This window comes from Temnothorax longispinosus, chromosome 6 (genome assembly GCF_030848805.1).
Source record: "Temnothorax longispinosus isolate EJ_2023e chromosome 6, Tlon_JGU_v1, whole genome shotgun sequence".
Taxonomy (NCBI): domain Eukaryota; kingdom Metazoa; phylum Arthropoda; class Insecta; order Hymenoptera; family Formicidae; genus Temnothorax; species Temnothorax longispinosus.
This window is the reverse complement of record NC_092363.1, coordinates 7,756,332-7,778,656: the sequence shown is the minus strand read 5'-3', so window position 1 is coordinate 7,778,656 and position 22,325 is coordinate 7,756,332. Positions and strand designations below refer to the sequence as shown.

The 22,325-nt window shown below is 40.3% G+C and overlaps 3 protein-coding genes across 5 annotated transcripts; 1 reads left to right on the top strand and 2 right to left on the bottom strand.

The window, feature by feature from the left end:
• Positions 1 to 2,035: 2,035 nt before the first annotated feature.
• On the bottom strand, positions 2,036 to 4,290 carry LOC139815008 (uncharacterized). 2 transcript variants are annotated; one of them, XM_071781590.1, is made up of 3 exons: positions 4,138 to 4,290; positions 3,088 to 3,771; positions 2,036 to 2,844 (listed from the first exon to the last, which is right to left on the bottom strand). In XM_071781590.1, exons 2-3 carry the CDS (start codon positions 3,747 to 3,749, stop codon positions 2,334 to 2,336), a joined length of 1,173 nt encoding a protein of 390 aa, XP_071637691.1. In that variant the 5' UTR covers positions 3,750 to 3,771; positions 4,138 to 4,290; the 3' UTR covers positions 2,036 to 2,333. The 2 variants fall into 2 exon arrangements, with proteins under 2 accessions (XP_071637691.1, XP_071637692.1); XM_071781591.1 differs by having other exon boundaries at positions 3,088 to 3,736; positions 4,138 to 4,270.
• Positions 4,291 to 4,473: 183 nt separating this feature from the next.
• LOC139814995 (uncharacterized) lies at positions 4,474 to 10,616 on the top strand. The gene is made up of 4 exons (XM_071781565.1): positions 4,474 to 5,527; positions 6,257 to 7,206; positions 7,307 to 9,020; positions 9,223 to 10,616. Exons 1-4 carry the CDS (start codon positions 5,362 to 5,364, stop codon positions 10,287 to 10,289), a joined length of 3,897 nt encoding a protein of 1,298 aa, XP_071637666.1. The 5' UTR covers positions 4,474 to 5,361; the 3' UTR covers positions 10,290 to 10,616.
• On the bottom strand, positions 10,414 to 14,704 carry LOC139815003 (tyrosine-protein kinase CSK). 2 transcript variants are annotated; one of them, XM_071781582.1, is made up of 6 exons: positions 14,319 to 14,704; positions 13,524 to 14,177; positions 13,250 to 13,445; positions 13,092 to 13,178; positions 12,921 to 13,013; positions 10,414 to 12,844 (listed from the first exon to the last, which is right to left on the bottom strand). In XM_071781582.1, exons 1-6 carry the CDS (start codon positions 14,702 to 14,704, stop codon positions 12,749 to 12,751), a joined length of 1,512 nt encoding a protein of 503 aa, XP_071637683.1. In that variant the 3' UTR covers positions 10,414 to 12,748. The 2 variants fall into 2 exon arrangements, with proteins under 2 accessions (XP_071637683.1, XP_071637684.1); XM_071781583.1 differs by having other exon boundaries at positions 13,092 to 13,175.
• Positions 14,705 to 22,325: the final 7,621 nt, after the last annotated feature.

Sequence of the window (22,325 nt, the reverse complement as noted above, 5' to 3'; positions counted from 1 at the left end):
CGTAAGGGGGTCGTCAACTATGTACATAATTTCTAACTTCTGACTCTATCCGTTCTCAGTTTCTGCAACGGACGATCCGGACCGTCCGGAAGCGCCAAATCTCTCCGCGCCCAGCGCGCGGTCAACCCCAGATATATGTTCACTTGACGCGTGAATAGCATCGCGCATGGGAATAGTCTCATTTGTGTTTGTTTGTACGCTGCCTCATTATTAAAATGGATCGGCGGCAAAACAGAAAATTGCTCAAATAGCGATACGCCGCGGTGCCGTAAAATCAGGACGTGGCTATCGTATAGCTACAACGAAATATAGATTACCACGACCTCATTATTCCGTTATACCGTTATGCAATATAAAATCGAAATTGGAAGAGAATAATGCTTCTAAATCATTTAAATATTAATCTAATATGTAGATACAATTAGTGATTTGTTCGCTCGTATCTCTCTCTCTCTCTCTCTCTCTCTCTCTCTCTCTCTCTCTCTCTCTCTCTCTCTCTCTCTCTCTCTCTCTCTCTCTCTCTCTCTCTCTCTCTCTCTCTCTCTCTCTCTCTCTCTCTCTCCCTCTCCCTCTCTCTCTCCCCCCCCTCTCTAATTTTTCAATATTTACGAATTAACTTTAGAAGTGTCACGTTTAATTTAATTTAAATATTCATAATTCGATTATCTACGGAGGTAAATTTTGAATTTGTTTATCGACTACATGTATTACACAATCGATTGGCGATATCAATAACAAGATTGGACGATCGTTCGTTGTCATGACCGAGACAAGCTGATTTGGCTTCGACTCGATTCAACATTCAACCTCAATGTAACTTGGCTTCCTTTTCGGCAGAAACCCGTCAAAATTCTAAACCGTCTAAATTCCAAATGGGGTGGGGTTTGACAAGGACGCAGTGCCAGTGTAACGGCACTAACGGCAGCCATGGTATATCGACGCAAGTGCAGGAATGCGCTCCATCAAAGAAAGTCTTGCCAGCATGCCCTCCCATCATAACGGCTGCAGTGAAGTCCACTTGTGGAACAAGACGGATGTTCGTTTCTGTCATCATCCTGATCTTTTTGTTGGCCGCTATATACTGGGTATCCATGCGCCAGCAAGCGAGCCCCGGCGTACGTCGACCAATGACAATGAGAATTCAACCTCAAGCTTCACGAAATATCGCGCCGGGGCAAACCGAGGCTGCGGAAACGGCTGAAAGATGAAGTAACGTAACTAATAATTCTAATTCTCCTTCGGAAAGGACGTGCATGATAATTCTGTAAATCCAAGCTGGAAATTTATAACGAGAAAGATGCTCCACTCGTGCGCGCGTTACGATTCTTTTATTATAACAATGCACGTCCTTCAATGGAATAATAATTCTTTCAGCTTGGAATGCCTGTACATTAAGAAAGAGATAAAAATGGATACTTTACAAGTTTAGTCGTTATAATTATAACTTGAAAGACACTTTTTCAATAATAGTATCAACATATTCCTTTATATGGCTATTTCGGAATCTATAATTATTCTGGAATTATCCTAATAGAGATTTCAAGGAATGCATAACGCTAATTAATAGAATTAGTATTAATAGAAAGTATTATACTATAAAAATATTAATGGAAAGTAAAAATGGTGTACAAATAAAAAAATTATCAAACTAGGTAATCAGCATGAGAAAGAGAGAGCAAAGAAAAAGTAATCCGAAGTACAATGGACTTGCATTTCCAAGCAGCATATTGCATTTCATCGCCAGGCACTGATATTGTATATCGTAGTAGCAGCTGTGGTTGCACGATGCACGATGTGCATATGCCGCATAAAAACAACCAATCCTGCAAGTCTAATAAGCTATAAAAAACTGTTGAAATGAAGAAAAATAACAATAAAACTTTTATAATATTGTACATATTGCAACCTTAATTTATCGCCTTTAATTATAATTATACTAATAACGCTATTACGAAGCGATTACTTTGTATTTCCTAGAAATCGCGAAAAATCTGTCATTTTGAGTGCCGAAATAAAAAAGCGAGTATCAAACGGGTAATTCTGTAACTTTAAATTTATTTCTCTATAAATTTTAGATATATACATAGAGTACTGTGACATATCTATTTTCTTACATTGGTCACATTATTTATAAAATACAAGTACAACGATAAAAATAGACCTTTGAACTTAAACGTCTATAACATTTACTATATGTGCCAATGTATTTTATTCTGTGTATCCTGCTATCGTGAGTATGCACGATAAAGTCGTGATAAGATTTAATATATGGAATATCGCGAGAACTATAAAGCATCAACTGTAAAGCATAAACTGTAACAACGAGAGTAATTTTAATCGAAGCTACCTAAACGGTCGAGCGTATGCAACATCATCCCTGCTTCTCTGAGCACGCGATTTTCAATGGTGCCGTACGCAAACGGCATGTTAGCGATAATTTCTCGTTCCAAAAGTTCACGATCCACTTCCGGATACTCGTCTTTCACAGCATCTAAATAAATCCGCAAAATATTCCGACAAAATGCCTCGATCGTCGATAGATTATCGTCGCGGTCGTCGGGCAGATTTTGGAGGAGAATGTGACCGAAATCAATCGATGGTGAACAATACCTCATTGTGCTCCAATCGATCACTTTTACGTCACTCGGCTTCCCATTCTCGTACCTGAACAACAAGTTATTCCGCGTGAAATTACCATGGCAGATGGTCCAAAAATCGTTGAGCTCCAATTTGGTCGTTACGTCTCGCTTTTTTCTTATTTTCTCGGAGAGGTCTCCATCGACTGGCAATGCGGAATATAATGAAGTGTCCAAACTTCCAGGATTATCCTGTGCTTCAAATGATCTACAAGTGACATAAGATCGAAGATACATTGCATATTTTTCCAAGTAAATAATTGTTTTAATCAACGTTAATAATATGTTTGATATCAACATATTATTATATAACGTGTATATATAAAAATTCAAAATTCGACGTAAATATGTTTTTGCTTCGCATAATCAAGCTTTTAAAACAAAGACGTGATTGTTTCGTAACTTATTCTAACATGGAAACGTGCGTACACAAGTAGAAACCAAAGTTTACCTGATGTTGCCTGTCTGAGTGCTTGTATGAAAGTGCAACCAGTCCGCCGGTACAGACAGTTTCGCATAGAACTCCCTGAAAACGGGAAACCTACACGCCCTCAGCTTCAGTCCCTTGCCGTGAATCGTCGCCAAAGCTTTCATGCACAATTTCAGATGATCCTCGTCCAATTTATCATCTACTTGGGTGTAACCGCGCGCGGCCAGATCCTCCAACACGATAACAGGCCGATCGTATCGACCCAGGTCGGACAGGTAACACTTCGGGATACCGTCCGTTCCGTAGTTGAGCGTCATCTTGCTGTAAAACATCTCCTCGTTCAGGAACGGGCTGGACGACAGAAGATTCACGTGCGGTTCAGGCAGCTTGATAATAAGAGGAAAGCTATGTGTCACGCCGGAAAACTTTACGCGCGCCGTCACCCGGTGTAACATGTTCTTGCGATTACTCTTCCGGTCGAAGTGCTCCACGTCGACGGAATCGAACTCGACGAACTCCCTGGATCCGGGCTCGCAGAAATAACGATCGTGGACCATCTCCGGTATCAATACTCGCCTTATGAAGTCGCAGTGCTCGCATACGCACTCCCCCGCGACTCCCGCTGGCTTCACCGACTTGGGCTTGGGCGACTTCGTGTGAGGATCGGGATCTGGGTCGGCCATAGCGAAAGGGAAAATAATATCGCTGTAATAAAACACGGCAGCAATTAAGGACACCGGTACTGCGAGAGCGCGCGCTTAAAGCCGGAAAGTCGAGAATTATGAGGATTTTTTTTTTGCGCGCGAGCCCGCTCGTTCTAATAACGTTGTCGCGACGAGTGCCGAGTGCCGCGTGCCGCGCGCGTTAATAATGTTTATCGTCACGAAGTGCAACGAGTCGGCGGGCGACGGAATAATTAAAAAACATTTTAAACCTCGAGAGTGAGTCAAAATGCAACATAGACGTTAACGTAAACGAGCATTTCCACCAATAATTAAATAGGTGGCATACATATAGCTCCCGTAATTATAAAGGTTATCCGAAGGTAATATGTATGATGAAAGACTTCACCAGTGGATTCTAAACTCGTTCGACGTATGTCCCCCAGCGCGTTCCTCGACTAACAAGTGGTCACTGTGTTCACGAGCTCCGTTCCTCCGTTACTCGTCCCAAATGACCCAAACAGATCTCCCCTCCGCGCATTCTTCATTTATCTTTTATCTGACCGATACCAGCATAACGGGTTGACACTGATCATCTGTACTTTGTAACGTTTCGTTTTCTAGCGAGCTATAATATAAGTTCCTAGGAAATCCAATAGCTCCTGCTCTCTCTATTATCGACAGTAAATAAATTTTTAATTGATTTATTAATTTACGTCAGCTACCAACTGTCACCTACTCTTATTCGCTTCTACCTCGGCTTCTACTGTTGATCTTAATTAATTGACTAGAAGAGAAAAACTCCAGAGCTAAATTTAGACAAGAAATGTCACATTAACGTGAATCTAATACCAAATGCTAAATGATGATGAAATATTCAGTTACTTATACGTTTCTTCTTTTCCTTTTCGATTTACTCGACTCGAACCGGTTTTATTGATTTTTAATGATGTCGCAAATAATTAAGTTTGCTCCACACCGAGACGTGACTAACCGTTTAGGAAACGTCGCCATCTCTTTAAGTACATTTTCATCGGCATTTAATCAGAGAAAAGGTATCGATCTTGAGAAAAGTGGAAGTAACTTTAAATTGCGTTATATAAAGATTATCGCCGTTAAAGAACGTACTCACTCTAATCAGATCTATATAATTAATTGGATTTATTTTAACCGGATGACGCGCCGTGAGTCTCTTGGACTTTAAATGCTGAGAGAATATAATTTTCTCTCGTCGTGTCATAACTTTGAAACTTTGAAGACAAAATGCCACAAATTGCCAAGTTTTCACAGCAAATGTACGTTTCCGATGCACCTGCAAGTTTTACAGATAATTGAATGGTTTATGTATATACATAAACATATATAAACTATATCGATAACATATTTATTTTGATGGATCGCTACAACTTCAAACCTTAACGAAAGAAACGACAAGCACCGAACATCTCGTGCTTAATCAATTACCACGTCAACATCTAAATTTTCAAGTGTAATTTTCCTAAATTGTGGGTGCGAGCTCATGCTGCGAACAGAATAATGCATTATTGATCACGAAGGAGGACAAACGGGCACGACAGCTGCAGCCGGGATCTCAATTCGTTAAAGCAAATCAATGATCTAGCCTCTGGTACCAATGATTAATTTGCCCTGTAACGCGGCCTCGATGTCACAGGTCACGCCCTGTCAGAACGTACCCGTGCAGACGAGTCAGTATAATTTTCCAACATGTCAACAACGGCAAACCAGCACTCAGCAGATGCAAACTGCAGCATGCGGTCCATGCTCCGGAACTTCTCAAGGTACAAAGCCGATCATGCCAATCAAACGCTGAATTACCTAATAATGTTATGTCCTGATTACGTAATTATTTTATGTCCTAAATCAAAGTTAAGTACTTTCTTAAAAAATATAATTTGGATAAAGCGACAAAGCTGCAGGAAGAGTTTAAATCGAAAATATTTTATTTTTAATAATCTAATTCTGTCTGTTGAATAAAGTACGTTCGTTTCCAGAGTTTCTCATTTTTTATCCGTTGTATTTTTACGTATGTATTAATAATAAAACTGAGAAGTTTATTTGTATATTTATTTGTTTGTTCGAAGTGGCATCAATTGAAAACGAAATAAACCTGTTTAAAAATTTAACAGCAGATGAGTTATATCCTTTCGCAGTTATATTAATAATAATATTTTAATAATAACAAAGCAATAATAAATTAATATTAATATTATCTGTGTTTTATTAAGTAAAAATAATTAAACAAATCTGTCTACAGTTTTTACGGTAAATATTCTCTTGTACGTGCATCGATAATATTTTCAAAATGGTAATTAATTAAATGAATAAATATTTGCTTTGTTTGTTTGTTTAAAATAATATTAATTAAAAACCTCATATATATGGAATATGAGCAGTTTAGCTAATTTTTAATAAAACACTTAACGATAATTTCATAATAAGAGACATGGACTTAAATGACTGATGTGTGATTGTTCCTTATTCTATTTCGATTTTTCTTATCTATCTAGGTGGACCCTTCACTCACGTTTGCCAGCCGGATACTTACATAGTGACGCATCAATGCGCGCCAGGTACATCGCAGCCAGTAACGAATCCATGTCATCCCATCTTTCAGAACCTACCGCCCACTCGTCCCGGCTGCGGCCAGCTGCCGCAGAATATTTTGGACCAGATTCGTGCGTGCGTTAACAACGCCGCGCCCATCTTCATTCTGCCCGGCAACTGCCAACCATCGTTGATATCCCAACAACAACAGCAGCAGCAGCAGCAGCCGTCCCTGCCTCCTTTGGCACCTCAAATCGCCTCCTCGCCTCCAGCGGCGTATCCACCACCGAGCGGATTAACTTACCCCGCCGCCTGTTATCCGCCACCGCCGCCGTTCTACCCCTATCCCATGCCTCTGCCGTTCTGCGATCCGTTTGTTCGCACCCGCGAGGCCACGCACCCGAGTTGCGGATGTTGCCGGAAAGGGGATGTTGACTCGACGGAGATCAGAAACGTCTTACGCGCCGGTTGTCGTTACGACGCTACCGATCCGGACGAGCATCGTTGCACGCCCACCATCGACGATACTATCTGCTCGAAAAGAAATTGTCCGTCCTCGTTACATCTCCAAGCACTGGCATCTCAATTTCTGTCGATGCAAGGAATTATACCGTGCGCCGCCACACGGCTGGTGTTACGTAAAGTGCCGGGCTCGAATGTGACCACCAGCATGGAAGACGTGATGGCGAGGGCGCAGAAGGCGATAAACGCCCTGACGAAAGATCAGCTGTTATCGGAGTCGAGGAACGCGCAGCAAGTGAACGCGCTGATCAACCTGCACATGACGGCCAATCCACCGCCCAACATCATCCCGATTCTCACGCTGGTGCAACTGAAGATGAATCTGCTGAAGGCGCAAGTCGAGGGACTCGTCAATCAAAAGATAATGGAGATTCAAGGGGTTGGAGTGGAGGTATTAACGTAATATTGTTGGAGAAATTTTAATACATTTATAATATATCTAGCGCGTACATGTTTTTAATTTTTATAATGTTTTTACTTTCTGTATCAAGGTGGAGACTGATCTCATAGATCCCACGGTCCTCGCCCTCAAGTCTGACGCTGAGCTGCGAGACTTCCTTTCAGCACTACGGCAGAAAGAGTGCGATGAACGAGTGAATGTAAACTTTGCTCCATATCGGTCGCAGCGCGCAATTGCAGAGACTCGGCTGAGCAACGTTCAGAATAAGATCCGTCAAGTGGAAGCAGAATTCGATCGCAGACGGTGCGCGATGCTGCCGGCGCCGACATTGTCATCGCGCGTCGTGCAACAATTCTCCAAGCCGTGTTATTCAGCGAGATTCGAGGATCCCATGAGATTGTACAGCATGTTGCCGCCAGACACTCCTCGTTCGCCAGATCCGTTCACCTACGTAAAACCGCGAAGTCCCAAGAGACTGCTGCTGAAACCGTGCACGGGCAAACCAGAGACTGTTACGCGACCCGTTGCCGTTCCAGCAGCTGGCACGCGCAGCAATCCTCCCAAAAATCCGGACCGTGGTAGCGGTGCCGATCGCGCGAAGGAACAATCCGCGACTCCCGATCGGCAGCGTTCCAGCACGGAGAATTGCGCGTGTTGCGACAGGACGACGTCGGAGGAAAGCGTCGGCGAGGCTAAAAAAAAACTCCGACCGAGAATCATCGAAATAGACGCGACGACGGTCAGTAATGTCGAGGAATTGGAACGCGAGGCATTGTCCTTGATGAAGCAGACGTCGAATATCTGCGTGAGAATCGACGCGGAAGAATACGGGGAAAGGAACGAGACGTCGGCCAACGGAATTCCATGCAGCGCGAAATGTTGGACGGCCGAGGCGTACATCAACGTCGCCGACGACGAATCGGCGAAGACTTTAACGGAATCTGAGAGCGACACGGTTACCCTCAGTGAGAAGATCGATGCGGAGGACGTTTGCGAAGCGCGAGATGTGGTCGAGATTCGAAGCTGCGATCAGACGATGGATCAGCAGGAATTTGGAAGTTCGTCAAACTTGCGGCAATTTAAAAAGCAAGCAGAAGATGAAATCACAATCTCAAGAAGAGATGAAGCAATTAAGGAACGCGACATCGAGATTAAAAGTTCGCGAGACGCCTCGCCGTCGGAAGCTGATCGAGAAGAGGTGAGAGCCACAACTACTGCGGTACTTGCTAATAAAGATCCAATTTCGAGTGTGCAGGAAACAGAAAGAAAGTCATCAGACGGCATATGTACTTCATCTCTAAGGATTACGTTAAAACCAAAGGACGAAAGACGCGAGGATGAACTGGAAGATAAAAATGGCGAAATCTCGCCATCAACCGCAACGGTAGAACAAAGCACGAGTCAAGTGCCAATGAGCACAAGCAAGAAGAAAATAAGATTTCACATTGTCTCGTTGATGACGAATATTGTATACGATAAAAGTCGTAAATATGCAAGAGAACGAAAATTCGAGAAGGAAATAGCAACAAGTGAAAGAGAGATGAGTGTAACCACTGATCCGGATATTGAAAAATTAAATAATCGCAGTTCGATAGAAAATCTTGTAAGAACTGCCGTCGCACACAATATTACCGGAAAAGATCACTCGGAGAACATAAAAGAGATTCCAAACAGATTGGATCTTCCAAAGCTCTGCTTCGATCATCAATGCCAAACCGCCTTTAAGGAAGATAAAAATACAACCGCCGCATTGTCAAGAGCAAATATATTTCCTCCGTTCAAAAATCTACCTAAATATGTAACAGGTAAATTATCGATTTCTTTATATTGGCCTATTTCTCTATATTTAGAAAGAGAAAAAATAATTGTTCACGTTCTTGTTTTATAATTTGCAATGGCTTTTCATTAGTCTGCGTCAGAATATACTTTTAGAAATTGCACAGTTCTGCGCAGAATATAAAGTATAAAATAGAGTTTAAATCAAAAATTTTTTTTTATTTAACTTAGATAATGAGAAAAACGGAGGCGACGTAGGAACTTATCCAAGTCCGATAACGAAAGCAGGAATTACGGCTACAAAACGTTTATCCCGCTGCAACGACGTCACAGGAAGTACCTTAGAAACTCTTTGCAAGAATAATGTGCCTTATCATTCCGATGTAGAATGCGAAAGAAGCTTAATTTCGAAACTATTTTCTGTCATTGGCAACCACGTGATCGCGTTCATCAATAAAATAATTGGAATGAACGGAAGATTGTTATATTCAATTCGTAACGCGATATTTCGTAAAAGTTTAAACATTGATGTCCTCAGAAGAGACGTTCCGATAGGCGATCATTCCGAACTGATTTCGAATGATTACGATCCACCAGCTGGTACCTCGCATTATTCTTTTAGCCTGAATTATAAAACTTCCAAAATTAGCGAACATGATTTTCGCAATACAAACTTATTAGGGATTTCTACGAAAAGAGGATATAATGGAATACGTAAAATAAAACATTCAATAATTGAAGACCGGAGAAACGACACAAGATATTTATTGATCGGTACATCACGTCACAATCGTGATTTGATACTGACGCGTGATTTAGGTCGACCTTACAAAGTGCAGAAGAGTCTCTTGATACGTAGTCGATTGAAAAATTCTCTAAATTCGCAGGATTACCCGTATCCTTTTTCTCTTTTGAAACGTACTGGGAAAAATGTACTTGAATCTCGTCAAGCGAAACGTAACGAAAATATAGGAATCAAAGAAAACGAAATACGCGAACTAAAGAGTAGTGAAAAATTCTGGATATTATCGGGAATTGTAAAAACAAACGGAATTAACGGGAAAATATCAGAAAAGAGGGAATATGATAATGAATCCGAAGAACAAATTTTAAACGAATATTCGCACAATAATATTAAAAATGATGACGTATCTACCGTGCAAGAATATACAGTCGATAATATTGCAACTGACAATGAACTCGTGATAAACATTCATGATTATCTCGGATTGCAAACTGAAATAAATACAAGTATGTACGAAAATTGTAGCGCATGTTTATTGATATCTAGTAATTGATAAAGATTTCGGATAATAATAATGCGATAATTGTGATATACTAACAAATAATTAGAAATTATAAAGGTACGTTATGATTCTATACTGTTCTATACCTAGTTAAAGGTTGATTAAAGTAAACAACTATAGTTTAACTTCTTTTCTTTATTAATAACTTTTATTCTTTCATCAGTGATCTATTCTCTCGTCGCTATAGCTGTCTAATGAGAATCTTTAGAATTGTGACATAGCAACAGTACGATGATAAATATATTTCAATGCTTTCCCAGAATCATTCATTCCAGACTCTACAAAAGAGTTTTAATGGAAAAAGTATTTGTCACAAATCCCACATACACTCGCATCGAATCGACATACCATGCCGTTACAACATGAACACATGCATATCAAGTACAGTTTAATTCCCTTGCGTGATTTTGCGATCTTTCTAATTAATATATATATATTATAGATTTCTTACGTTCTAATCGATCGATTATCAGTAGAAAATAAACGGACACATTGGTTGTTATTAAAGAAAATTAATATCGCAACAACGAAATCCCGTGTACATATCAAAATACACAAGTAACAATGTCACACGCGACATTATATATATTTATATAAATATAATGCTCTTCAACGAATAACAAGATGTTTTATCTTGGATTTGAAATGTCAGAGACAAAATGGAGATGAAATTGGCATCTTACACGAGTAATATGAAATTTATAATTGGAAGAACTCATGTATATTCGCAGATTGTAAATACATATAAATATTAAACTCCGCAATGAAAAAGCAATTTAAGGTATCAGTTAGAGCCATATTAATACACATTATTAATACGTGTACCTCAAGTACATGCTGTAATATCAAAGTTACGAACGGACCATGCTTAAGATAAATATATTCTAAATTTCTTATAGAACTAATCGCAGACTGAAGAGACACTTGTGGAAGAGAAAGATCGAACCTATTGTTATGAAATATTTCATCAGTCAAGACAATCTCTGCTTCTATCATGAAAGATTTCGTTTCAAGGAACTGAGTGATCATCACGTCACTTTCCAAAGTTTAATAAATTATCGCATAATACAGCGTCGATTTAATACACAGTATTTCACGATACTGTGTTACATAGATATATATATTAGATATCTTGATATTTAATGCATTAAAAAAATTTAATATTTAAAAAAAATTTTTTAAATACGTTGCATACAAGAATTTAATATCTACAATTTTACAGACCTTTGTCACTCGTCTGATATCTTAAAGAATAAATATTTGATCTTCTCCGCAGCTCATGGCTACTATTTAGCGAACTACGGCCGTCAAATAGTCATAATTAGTCCGTTATTATTGTTGGCAGAATATTTTATGAAAAATAAAGGATAGATTACAAAACAATGCTATAGAATGATATGCTGCCGTAAGATCACGAATAATATAATTATTTTTTAGCGTGGTGCAATTTTGTATGAACATACGTTCATAGTACGTGTTAGTTTCAAACCTAAAGAAAAAAAATATGGACTTTTTTGTTGATATCAATCTTCTCTTAACCAATCTTTCTCTTAATATCAATTGATCTTGAAATATTATCCTTTTTCGATGGATAAATTATATACAAAAATATTTACAGAGATACATTTACACCACCAATGCAGTCAAATATTTAATGAAAAAACTTAAATAATGATGTGTATTGTAATTGTAATATAATTTAGTTTAAAATTAATACTTCTTATGACAAATCTTTGATCAAAGAAACTTAAGCAACTAAACATTTAAGTTTAATTACTAATATATATATATATAGGCAATCTTTTATATTCATAACAATATAAATTGCAAATGAAATTTTTTTACACAATTTCAACAAAAAACGAAATGTTAACCGATTAAAACTAAATGGACGAGATTGTGAATAGCATATAACGTAGCATGTATTATAATTTATCTAAATTTAACGTAGTATGTATAATACGTCATTTTTGTGCTGTAATATAAAAAAAGACTTAATTGTGTTGTCACAAAGTCATTTTTTATCATCACTATAATAGACTTCAAATGTAACTATCGAAAATTAAGTAGTAGGCAAATTACGCATCTTTTAAATCTGTTGATTTTATTCCGAATATATTCGGATTTCATCATGTACAAGTTGAATTTCCTGGTCGAGAACGTCAACTTGGACAAAGGCACGGTTGACCATAGGTAATGTTTGTGTGTGCAAAATATTACTATATAAAAATTAAAGTTCTCCCCACACATTTCAAGAACTAAAGTAACAATAAATATAAGCAAAGCAAATACTATTTTTGTATACAATGTACAATCGAAGTCCTGTCACTTTCTTTCCCTTCTAACAGAAAATCCAAAATCACTATTTTCGTCCTGAAAACGAGAAATTATTCGGGCGTCCCAGTCCCTTTTTCAGTTCTCGCTAAGTTTATTTAAGTTGTATTTCTTTCTTAATTCACGCCTTTGATGTACTCAGCTCTCAATTGGCCGAGTGTCACTTTTATGTCGTGAAAACTCGGTCTCTTTTCTGGCTGTAAATCCCACGCCTGTTAAATAGCATATCTGAGTAAGATATGATACAACAATATTATACAACATGTAACATAACAGACAAAAATTTACCTGTTTCATAATATCATAAACTTCTGCAGGACATCCATCTGGTGGTTCCATCTTGTATCCTTTTTCTACGCATTTTACAACATCGGCTAAAGGCTGCAATTAGTAATAATGTGAAGAAAATATGTCACGTGTCTCGTGTGAAAATTTAGAAAAAGTGAAAATATCACTTACAATTCGCGGATACGGCACACGACCAAAAGAATAGATTTCCCAGAGAAGAATTCCGAAACTCCACATATCAGACTTATTTGAAAACTTCTAGAAACAGTAATATAATACATAAGTATATTTTTTTATTCGTCCGTAAGTACAAGTTATAATATACGTACATTTTGTTTTAGAGCCTCTGGTGCAGTCCATTTGATCGGTAGTTTTCCACCGTCGAGAGAAAAGTTTTCGTCCCGCGCCAGGCCGAAATCGGATACTTTGGCGGAATTATCCTCTGCTACGAGAACATTTCTCGCCGCTAAGTCTCGATGCACAACATGTCTGGATTCCAGATACGCCATACCAGCACACGTATCGCTACGATAGATCAAATGTGCAATTAATAATATATTTTACAGTCAGCAGACTAAACGGATTTTGTTTTTGCTTACGTACTATGCAAAGTTAATTTGATCCTTTTTCGAAACGTGTAATCTTCCTCTCGACCGTAAATAATCCACCAGGGATCCCTTACTCATATACTCCGTAACCAGGTACATGTGTTGATTATTAAAAACGAGACCGAGTAATTTAACCAGATTGTCATGAATCAACGAGGTCATTAAGCTCGCTTCGGCCAGAAACCTCTGTGCCGCTTCGCTGTTGTCCTTCAGCATTTTCACCGCGACCCTTTCTCCTCGATAGACGCCTAACAGCACGTCCCCGAATTCTCCCTTTCCAATACACTCCCTTAATTCTAACTCATGAGTCTGAATCACCCAACCAGCCTCCACGAATGCCTTTGGGTCCACGCAGAAATCTTGCTTGCCCTGTTTCGGCAAAGATTTCGTTAGCTGCGTGCACAAACCATCCGCGTCCTGCTCGTAATGCTCGACCAAGAGCGCCAGGTTCTCGAAAAATTCCTCGTCATCGATCGTTAACTGGTTGTTTTTATATTTCACCCTGTAATGCTGTACACGCCCTTGATAACATACGCAGAGCGTGTAATCCCCGGGGAAATTCGTCGACTCTCGAACTAGAAATAAACCATCCTCTCGTGGTCGCAACAATCTTTCTGCCGTTTCCCTCGATATCTTTCCGTGAAACCATCTGTACAGAAAACAAAACAAAATAATATTGAGCGATATATTATAGCTTTTTTTAATTATACTTTCACATTAATATTCGATTCATCCTTCTCACAAATCGTTACATTTTCAGATATCAAGCTAAGCCAACAATGATACATACGGCATCGCGTTTAGTTTCACTTCGTGTCGTGGATTGGCCGGCAATGCGGTAGTGTTGGCGCCCGAATTAATGGCATTCGAGGTGAGAATCACCGGCGAGGACGTGGTGTTCACGTGCGTCGTGATGTTCGAGGTGGTAACATTCGAATGCGTGGTCATCGTCGGCGACACTGGATGGGACGGAATGCTACCTGCAGTCAGGTTGGAAGGAGCGCTGTGCTGCTGCTGCTGCTGCTGCTGTTGCTGCTGAGTGTTGTTTTGTATGAAGGGATGAGACGTTACGTTTGAAGGGATAGTGTGATGATTTTGATTGCCGTCGAGCTTCGCTTGCCGCGCTGGCGCTGACACATTCGGGTATCCGCCACCCGCATTGTGGTACGTTGGCATGGCAGCTACCACACAGTAGGCTTTATCAACCTGCAAAGATGAATGAAGCGCATTCATGAATCTCAGACTTCATTTATCAAGCTGCCTCATTAAATAAGACGCTTTATCGATGTTCTATCCATAAGTACATTCATGACTCGTGTAAAAGTAATGCAGGGGATAAAGTAAGAACACGAAGATGATAGAAGCTTATAACAAAGTACGGTTCTAACTTCTTTTCAATTAATATTTTTATATGATTAATATGGATAATATGAATGTTGTTAAAATGTAATATATAGTAATTAGTAATCTCTATATATAATCGTTCAATTTTATGTTTTACATCTTCTTACAAACTGTATTTTTTAGGACAGGCAATTATCTTCCCACTTTCTCCTATATTGAACATCGAATTAGATTGTTAAACAGTCACGTGTTCGACGGATCTTCTCAACTGTTACACGAGGATCGTCAACTCGAGAAGCCACAACTGAAGTGCTCTTGACGAGAAAAGCCGGTTCTACGCGCGGGGAATTCTCCCGACGACGGAACAACAGAGGGTCGTCCCATAAAAATACGAGCGAGGTGCGAAGTGATCGACAATGTTTACAGCGGAGACGACTCAATTATCCCGGCCGCGACGTAACGCACGGAAGCGATAATTAATAAAACTCGTTAGGCGAATTGAGCGCGATGCATATTCAACCGGCATACATATCCGGTAAACCGCGTGTCGGGTTTTAATATACAGTAGTTAATCTAAGTGCCTATTGTTTCAAGGCGCGGACGCTATCGCGATGCTCGTCCGCCGTATTACGATGCGCTGCACGACCATACATGGAACGTGTATGATAGGTGAGTCACATACCCAGCCGTGTATTTTTTTTTCGCGACGATTGTAACGCGAATAAGCGTGGTAGAGTAGGCCTATAATTATCCCGCCTATAATTACCTGACTAAGCGACATACAATTTCCACGCGTAATAAATATATCTCCAATAGACAATTCGTGGCGAGAGATCATAAATAAATCATTCACTTTGGCATTCGTAAAGTATTCGAATCCGTTTTGTTTGTATTTCAGGAACAGAAGTATATCGGATAAAATCAATCTGTCGAAATGATGCGAAAAACGTGCGGAAATATTCCTGCCGGTTGAGATGAATGAAACATATACGTAGGAAGCGCTTCGTAACGCAGGAAAATAGCTTTTAAAGGAAATGCTCGTCGGCTACGGATTCCCGGCAACGATTTCCCGACGTATCCGTATTATGATCAAACGCGGTAACAGGAGAAACAAATCCATCGCACCGGCGAATATTGAATAATTCAACTGACTATCCTTGGTCGGGCGTCTGCAAGACAGAAAAGAGAGAGAGAAAGAGAAAAACGAACGAGTTATGTCACGCGAAAAGGAATAGTTGCAGCGAAACATAATATGCGAATCGCTCAGTTACATAAGCTCGAATAGTTGCATTTCTGTCATGTGCCTGCCCGGTATTTCGAGAGACAGATAACCGATTAGCGTCGTGGAGAATACACGACACGCAAAAGAGAAAATGTCAGACAAAATTGTTTATTCTAAAAAAAGTATATGTATATATACAATATATGTATAATAATGTCGAGCTTGCGATAGACTACACGATTCGTGTCTACGTCGTCTTTTACAACAGGCACGTATAAAAACCGCGATAAGCGTAAAGCATAAAAGTTAAACGTCCAGTTTTATGGGTCAGATATATAATGGAACCACCTTCTCTCCTCTCTACATTAAAATAGAGTTTCGTATGGCCAAAAAGAAAAAAAGGCAGTATCGTGCTCGACAGGCGCGAAACGCCTTGAATATCAATATCGAATCTGGGATGCAAGGTGCGTACATGTAATACACGTTCCATCGCGCTTGTCAGGTAACTCGACTGCACGGCCGCATAGATTTCAGGCTAATGAAATTTATTATCGGCTGCACGCGACGTTAATTCTTACTGGGGTGTAACATATGTAAAAAAAAAGCACTGCACAAAATTGTTCTATCGCGTGCAGCGAGGTGCTTAAAAGAGTTACGTGCTATTTGCAACCGTTTATGACTCAAACCATTTATGCCTCCAATATCTATGATTCAGAGAAAATGCGCGTCTTTTCCGAAACTCTACGTACGTACTATCACGCGAAAATTTGTTAAATAAAATTACATCGTCAGTATCGTAAGAATAAGAATTATTCGCGATTGATAAGAAAGACCGTTTTAGAAATTTTATTATAAATAAAAATTCTTTGCTTCGACAGTCACGTTTTATGTTATGATATCTGTACAAAAAGCTTACGTCGATACTTGAATGGTGCACTGTAAATAGATAATTATTTTTCGAAAGGCATGTTTTACTTATATCTTTTAGTTCTAGACTGACGATTGCCTCGTTCCTTGCATAGCGAAGTGGCTGAAATTCTATCCGAATTCACGTTTATCAAAGAAACGCAAAGCAAGATAAATATTCTAGAATGCAAATATTCTCGCGCGCTCGGCCAGCCGCGAAGAAAACCGAGGAAAAGAAACCTCAAGAAGCCTCGTTACATGACGACGATATTCAACATACATACATATAAAATATCTCGGAATGCCCGAGGGAGATAGCAGCGCGGTGCAACCCGTGTTAATTTCAATAGATTATGCAGTCACGATAATTATGTGGTTCATACGCATTTCAAGGCCGACTCAGAAGTATATGTTTATATTGGTGTTTTTCGAACTCCGGCTCGTGATTCACTATCGGAGAGCCTTTGTGCAAGCCGCAGACCACAGTCCACGTCGCGTACGTTTCACCAGGAACGACGTGGCTTCATTCGCACGTGGAAAGCCTCATTTATCGACAAAAAAAATAGACGTTTTCCCATATCCGTGATGCGATTGTAGTCCGTGCGAACACGACCGTGAGCTTCGAAGGATCGAACAATAACTGGAATAACCGTGATTCTCATGGCTTCCAATAAATAGGGCGAAAAAGATCTTTCCATGCGAGTGATACTGCGAAAAATACACTAATTCCTTTTTATAATTTTTATGATAAAATATATACGTATCTTCCCAGAGAGATGATTTTCCGTACTTTCCTCTAGATTTATCATGTAATAAGTAAAAAGTTGTATAAAAATGTGAAATGTATATTAATTTATACAAGTTTTTAAGCTTAACAGACGATCTTTTCTTTTCAGCCAAGAAAGCCTAACATCCGAGGATCTCAAACGAATGCAATAACTACAATCAGAGCGAAACGTTTCGTATTTGTCAAGTACATTACACACTGAACGAGAATGCTCCGCGTGGCGGAGGATCCACAAGATTGTCTATGAGACGAGATTCACGATCGCCGGTTTTTCGCGAAAGGCGTTTTAATGCGAGGCTCGTGCCTCGTGCCTGCTCGCATGCCTGGCCGGCACGCACCGCGATCCTATTAATATCTCGCGAGAGAGCGCGTAAAAGGGCGCAAATGCGAAAGGCATGGGGGAAGAGGGAGGCAGAGTGGCAGAGAGCCGGCGACGCAGAGGCAAACGGGTGCGTGCCCGGCAAACGCGCTCGTTATTGCGCGCTCTTTAACAGTACACGTTACTGTACCGTGACCCACCACCGTTTTCCATCTGACGTTGCCCCGCACACATGACTCTCCGGGGGACAAACCTCTCTTCCTCGCGAGAACTTCCGAGCACGCGACGCGGACACGCGGTCGGAAACTTTTGCGACAAACAACGCGAGACGAATCGCGAGCCGCGAGGGACACCTCGCGTGTCTGATCGCGTTGACAGTCCGGATTAGCTCGCTGATGCACAAACGGTACCACGGGAACTCGTTTTTATTTCATTAGTCCCTCCTCCATCACTGTAATACGAAAGATATCATCGGGCACGAATTCCTGAAGCAATTTTAAATAAATTCCCTCTTCACGAAACGGCCAATACTATCGAATCTTGTAATTAAAAGACAGTGACGGCGGAGGAAGGCTAAACGGAATCACACATGTCCTCCTAGCCACAAAGCCATATTTTATCGTGTCTTGTCACATCTGTCTTCCAATCAATTACTTCTCAATGTCAACTGTCCCATTATGTGATAATGAAATAAGCGTTATTAACAGATCTGAAAATAGGTACCGCATAAAATTAATATGGGGGGATAGCAGATTGTTACACGTTTAAGATTTATATATTATTCTGAAACAAATAAAGTCCCGTCATAAATCGCCGTCTCGCATCGTTCCTCTACGTTTATATTTCTCAAATCCTACTTTCATGTTTCATTCATCCCGGCTCTTAGCGACGTCGACGCAAGCGGAGACGAGCTGTCCGGAGCAACGTCGAGTGTCGACGCAGATCGTATCGTGGAATTCGCGAAACGTGAATAACCCTGCTACTGAATAGCGGGATCAAACCCGATACTTGACTCGTATAAAGGGAGAATTGAAGTCAATATTTAAAAAAAACAGCGTTTATCTCTCATTTCTCGACTCTTTCGCTAGCACGTTTATGCGCGCGCTTCTCGTCGGTAGTGGCGCTAAATAGAATAGCGTTACTAGTACCGAAATGAAACGCGAAATTTCTCTCTTCCACCGTTTACAATTATGGGTTAATTTCCTCGCATTGTCTCGCTCGAAGACGGAGATCAATTCACGGTAGAATAAAAAGATCAATTTAAGGTTGAAATACGTTGAAAGCATACCTATGCTTTGCACCAAGTATCCATCTTCTGGAAATATTGCCCCTCTGAAACAAAAACAGAAAGCATTAGATACAAACTTGCGATAATTCTTCGTTTTATCTTAATTTCTAAATTTATTCCAAATATTCTAACCATCATGTTATCTTGGAAAATATCCGTAAATGTGACTGTGAATCGTTAAAGAGTATGCAATAAAATGGCAAATACTAACAATAAGTAAATATTAAATCCAACATTGAGAATATTTACAAAAGAGTGTTAATATTAACGGATTATTAATGGGTTTCTCATGCCAAAAGATAAAAATGCGGAATAATCACCTTTATGAAATGTTCTCTCACGAGACGATAAAAATTACTTTTTACGGATATTTTTGACGCGCATTGCCGAGACGCCCTTTTCAAGGATTTAATTAAATAAAAAGTACCCGAGGCAAAAAACTGTTCCGTGTGATTTGGCGGAAGAGGAACGTGGAAAAAATGGGACTGGGAAGGAAGAGCCTTTCCATTTGCAGGGCGCAATTAAGCGCCGCGCGCTCGCGCGACTGCGTTATTCATCGCCCGTTAACCATATAATTAGCCAATTGCTAATTGCCCGAGTTCACATAAGCCTGAGCGACCGGAGCCAGTTTGCCAGGCCCAGGCGCATTAATCACTCGGTCGTCTCATATGATCCTCCTCCCGAATCGAACCAGGTCAACGCAATGTCAGAATAGATGTATTAAGTGTTTTGGCCAAAATATGATGTGCAAAGCCCATTCTACAATAGCCGTAAGAATAAAAAGTAAGCAGTAAAAAATAAGCAGTAAAAATTGACTAACCAAAATCGATTATTCTTGGACTGTAAGAATCCTATTAGTCAATAGCTTACTCCTTACGTCTTACATCTACTCTTTACGGCTATTGAATCAAGATTAACTTCCATTTCTTTACAACCTCTTTCTCTAAATATAATTAAAATTAAATTAAAAATAAACTAATCCTGTTCATTACGTCTGACTCTACAAAAATATTACTGAAAAGAATGAGATTTATGTTAACTAATATCTGAAAGATATGAATGTGAAATAATTTAAAAATTGTATTCTAGGTGTCCCATAATAACTAATTTAATAAGAGCATGAATAAAATTGAAAAAATTTCTTATTCCGTAATTAAAGACTGGATACTCTTTAGAACATTCCTGACGTAGGCTAAATATGAAAAACTGATTCGACTTTTTATACTTATTTGTATGAAAATGAGAAGATTCTGAACTACGAGGTAGACGGTTCAAATTATGTTTAGATCAGCACATTGTTAAGGTGTTAATGCTGAACTGCTAATTCAGAAAATTTCCTGTCAGTCTCTCTGCTGTTATGGTAACGCTATATAATAATAAATGTAAGTACCTCTAATCTGAAAATAATTATTTCGCAATTAAAACTACTAAACAGGGAAAATATTCTCGTTAATACAATTAAGCACCAAACTGAATGACAGTAAAAGAAAAACCCGTGAACCAAGAGAACGCATTCGCATAACATGTCCCTCTGCATTTTCCTCAGGGCAGACTAGAATTGAACGTGATTAGCGAAACAGCCGGTCTGATTAAGAAAACAGACGCGGACTCGAAGTCGGTCGACGGTACGGCCGACGGCGTCGGATCCAGTTCTGTATTTAAATACCGCCCACTGAAAGCGACAGGAAGAAAAATCAAGTCCGGAGTATAACCAAACTCTCTCTCTCTCTCTCTCGTGCGTGCGTGCGTGCGCGCGCGCGCGCACGCGAATCTCGGATCTCGGGACGTGCGGGAAGTCGCGGCGTCGCCGGTGCGGGTCGACGACGCGCGGCGCGTCCCGGCGCGTCCTGGCGCCGCGCGTCGACGTCCCGGTACGCGCGCGGGCAAATTGCGATTGATACGCACCTAGGTAAATGCGTTTGCGGCGAGACGAGCCGTGCGGGCGGAACGCGGAACGCGGCCGCACTCAGCTGCGGCCGTGCGGCCGCGCGGGTGAGGCCGGCGAGGCAGACACGGATGCGTGACACGCTGCGACGGCCGGGCACCAGGAACGTTCGCACGCGCGTATATTCATGCGCGAAGACTGCGCGGCGCGATCGCGGACGCAAACACCTTGCGATGCGAGAAACGTCACTCACTCACCCGAGTCGGGCGGCCATTTTACTACGCACCACCCGGGCCGGGCGAAGGAAATATCTTGATAGGCGCACTCTGGACTGACGGGACGCCTCGAGTTCCTCCAATCCAAGTTCATCGCTCATCTGCGCCCATCGCTGTTCCCCGTCACCGCGCGAGACGCTAGTGACAACAGTGATGCCAACCGTGCCAACGATCGGATTTCGGAGACCCTTTCGGAAGGAGTTTTTGCCTATTTGATTAGTTTTGGAACGCAGGAATATTGTAAAAAGCGCAATTAGCAATAGCAATTAATCTCTACAAACCTGCGCAATTAACGACAACGGCAACCGCTACTCTCAAATATCACACGTCAGGATGATGAAATTTCGAATAATCTCCTTATCAGAATATATTCTCTGATAAAATTGATGGTTTTTCGAAAATCTCGAAAGACACGCGCGCTTTCCAGCATTTTACCATTTTTTGTTAAAGTATATTCTGACAATTTGGACGATTTTCTCGGAAAACTCCAACCCTTTCCCTTCAAAATGTACATTTTAATAAAATTTCAAAAAAAGAGTATATTTTCAACTAGTCGCTATCTGTTATTGAAATGCGGCGCATTATCTGATATATATGATTTTTTTTTTAAGACGTACATATATATTCTAACTCTCGATCGCTATCCCATCTCGGAGTGTATTCTCTCGATAATTAATTTTAACATATAATATAGTTTTCCAGAAAGATGTACATTTCAATTACTGATGAAGTACTTGCGTCGCACATTATTGCTGAAATTTCTTTCGACTT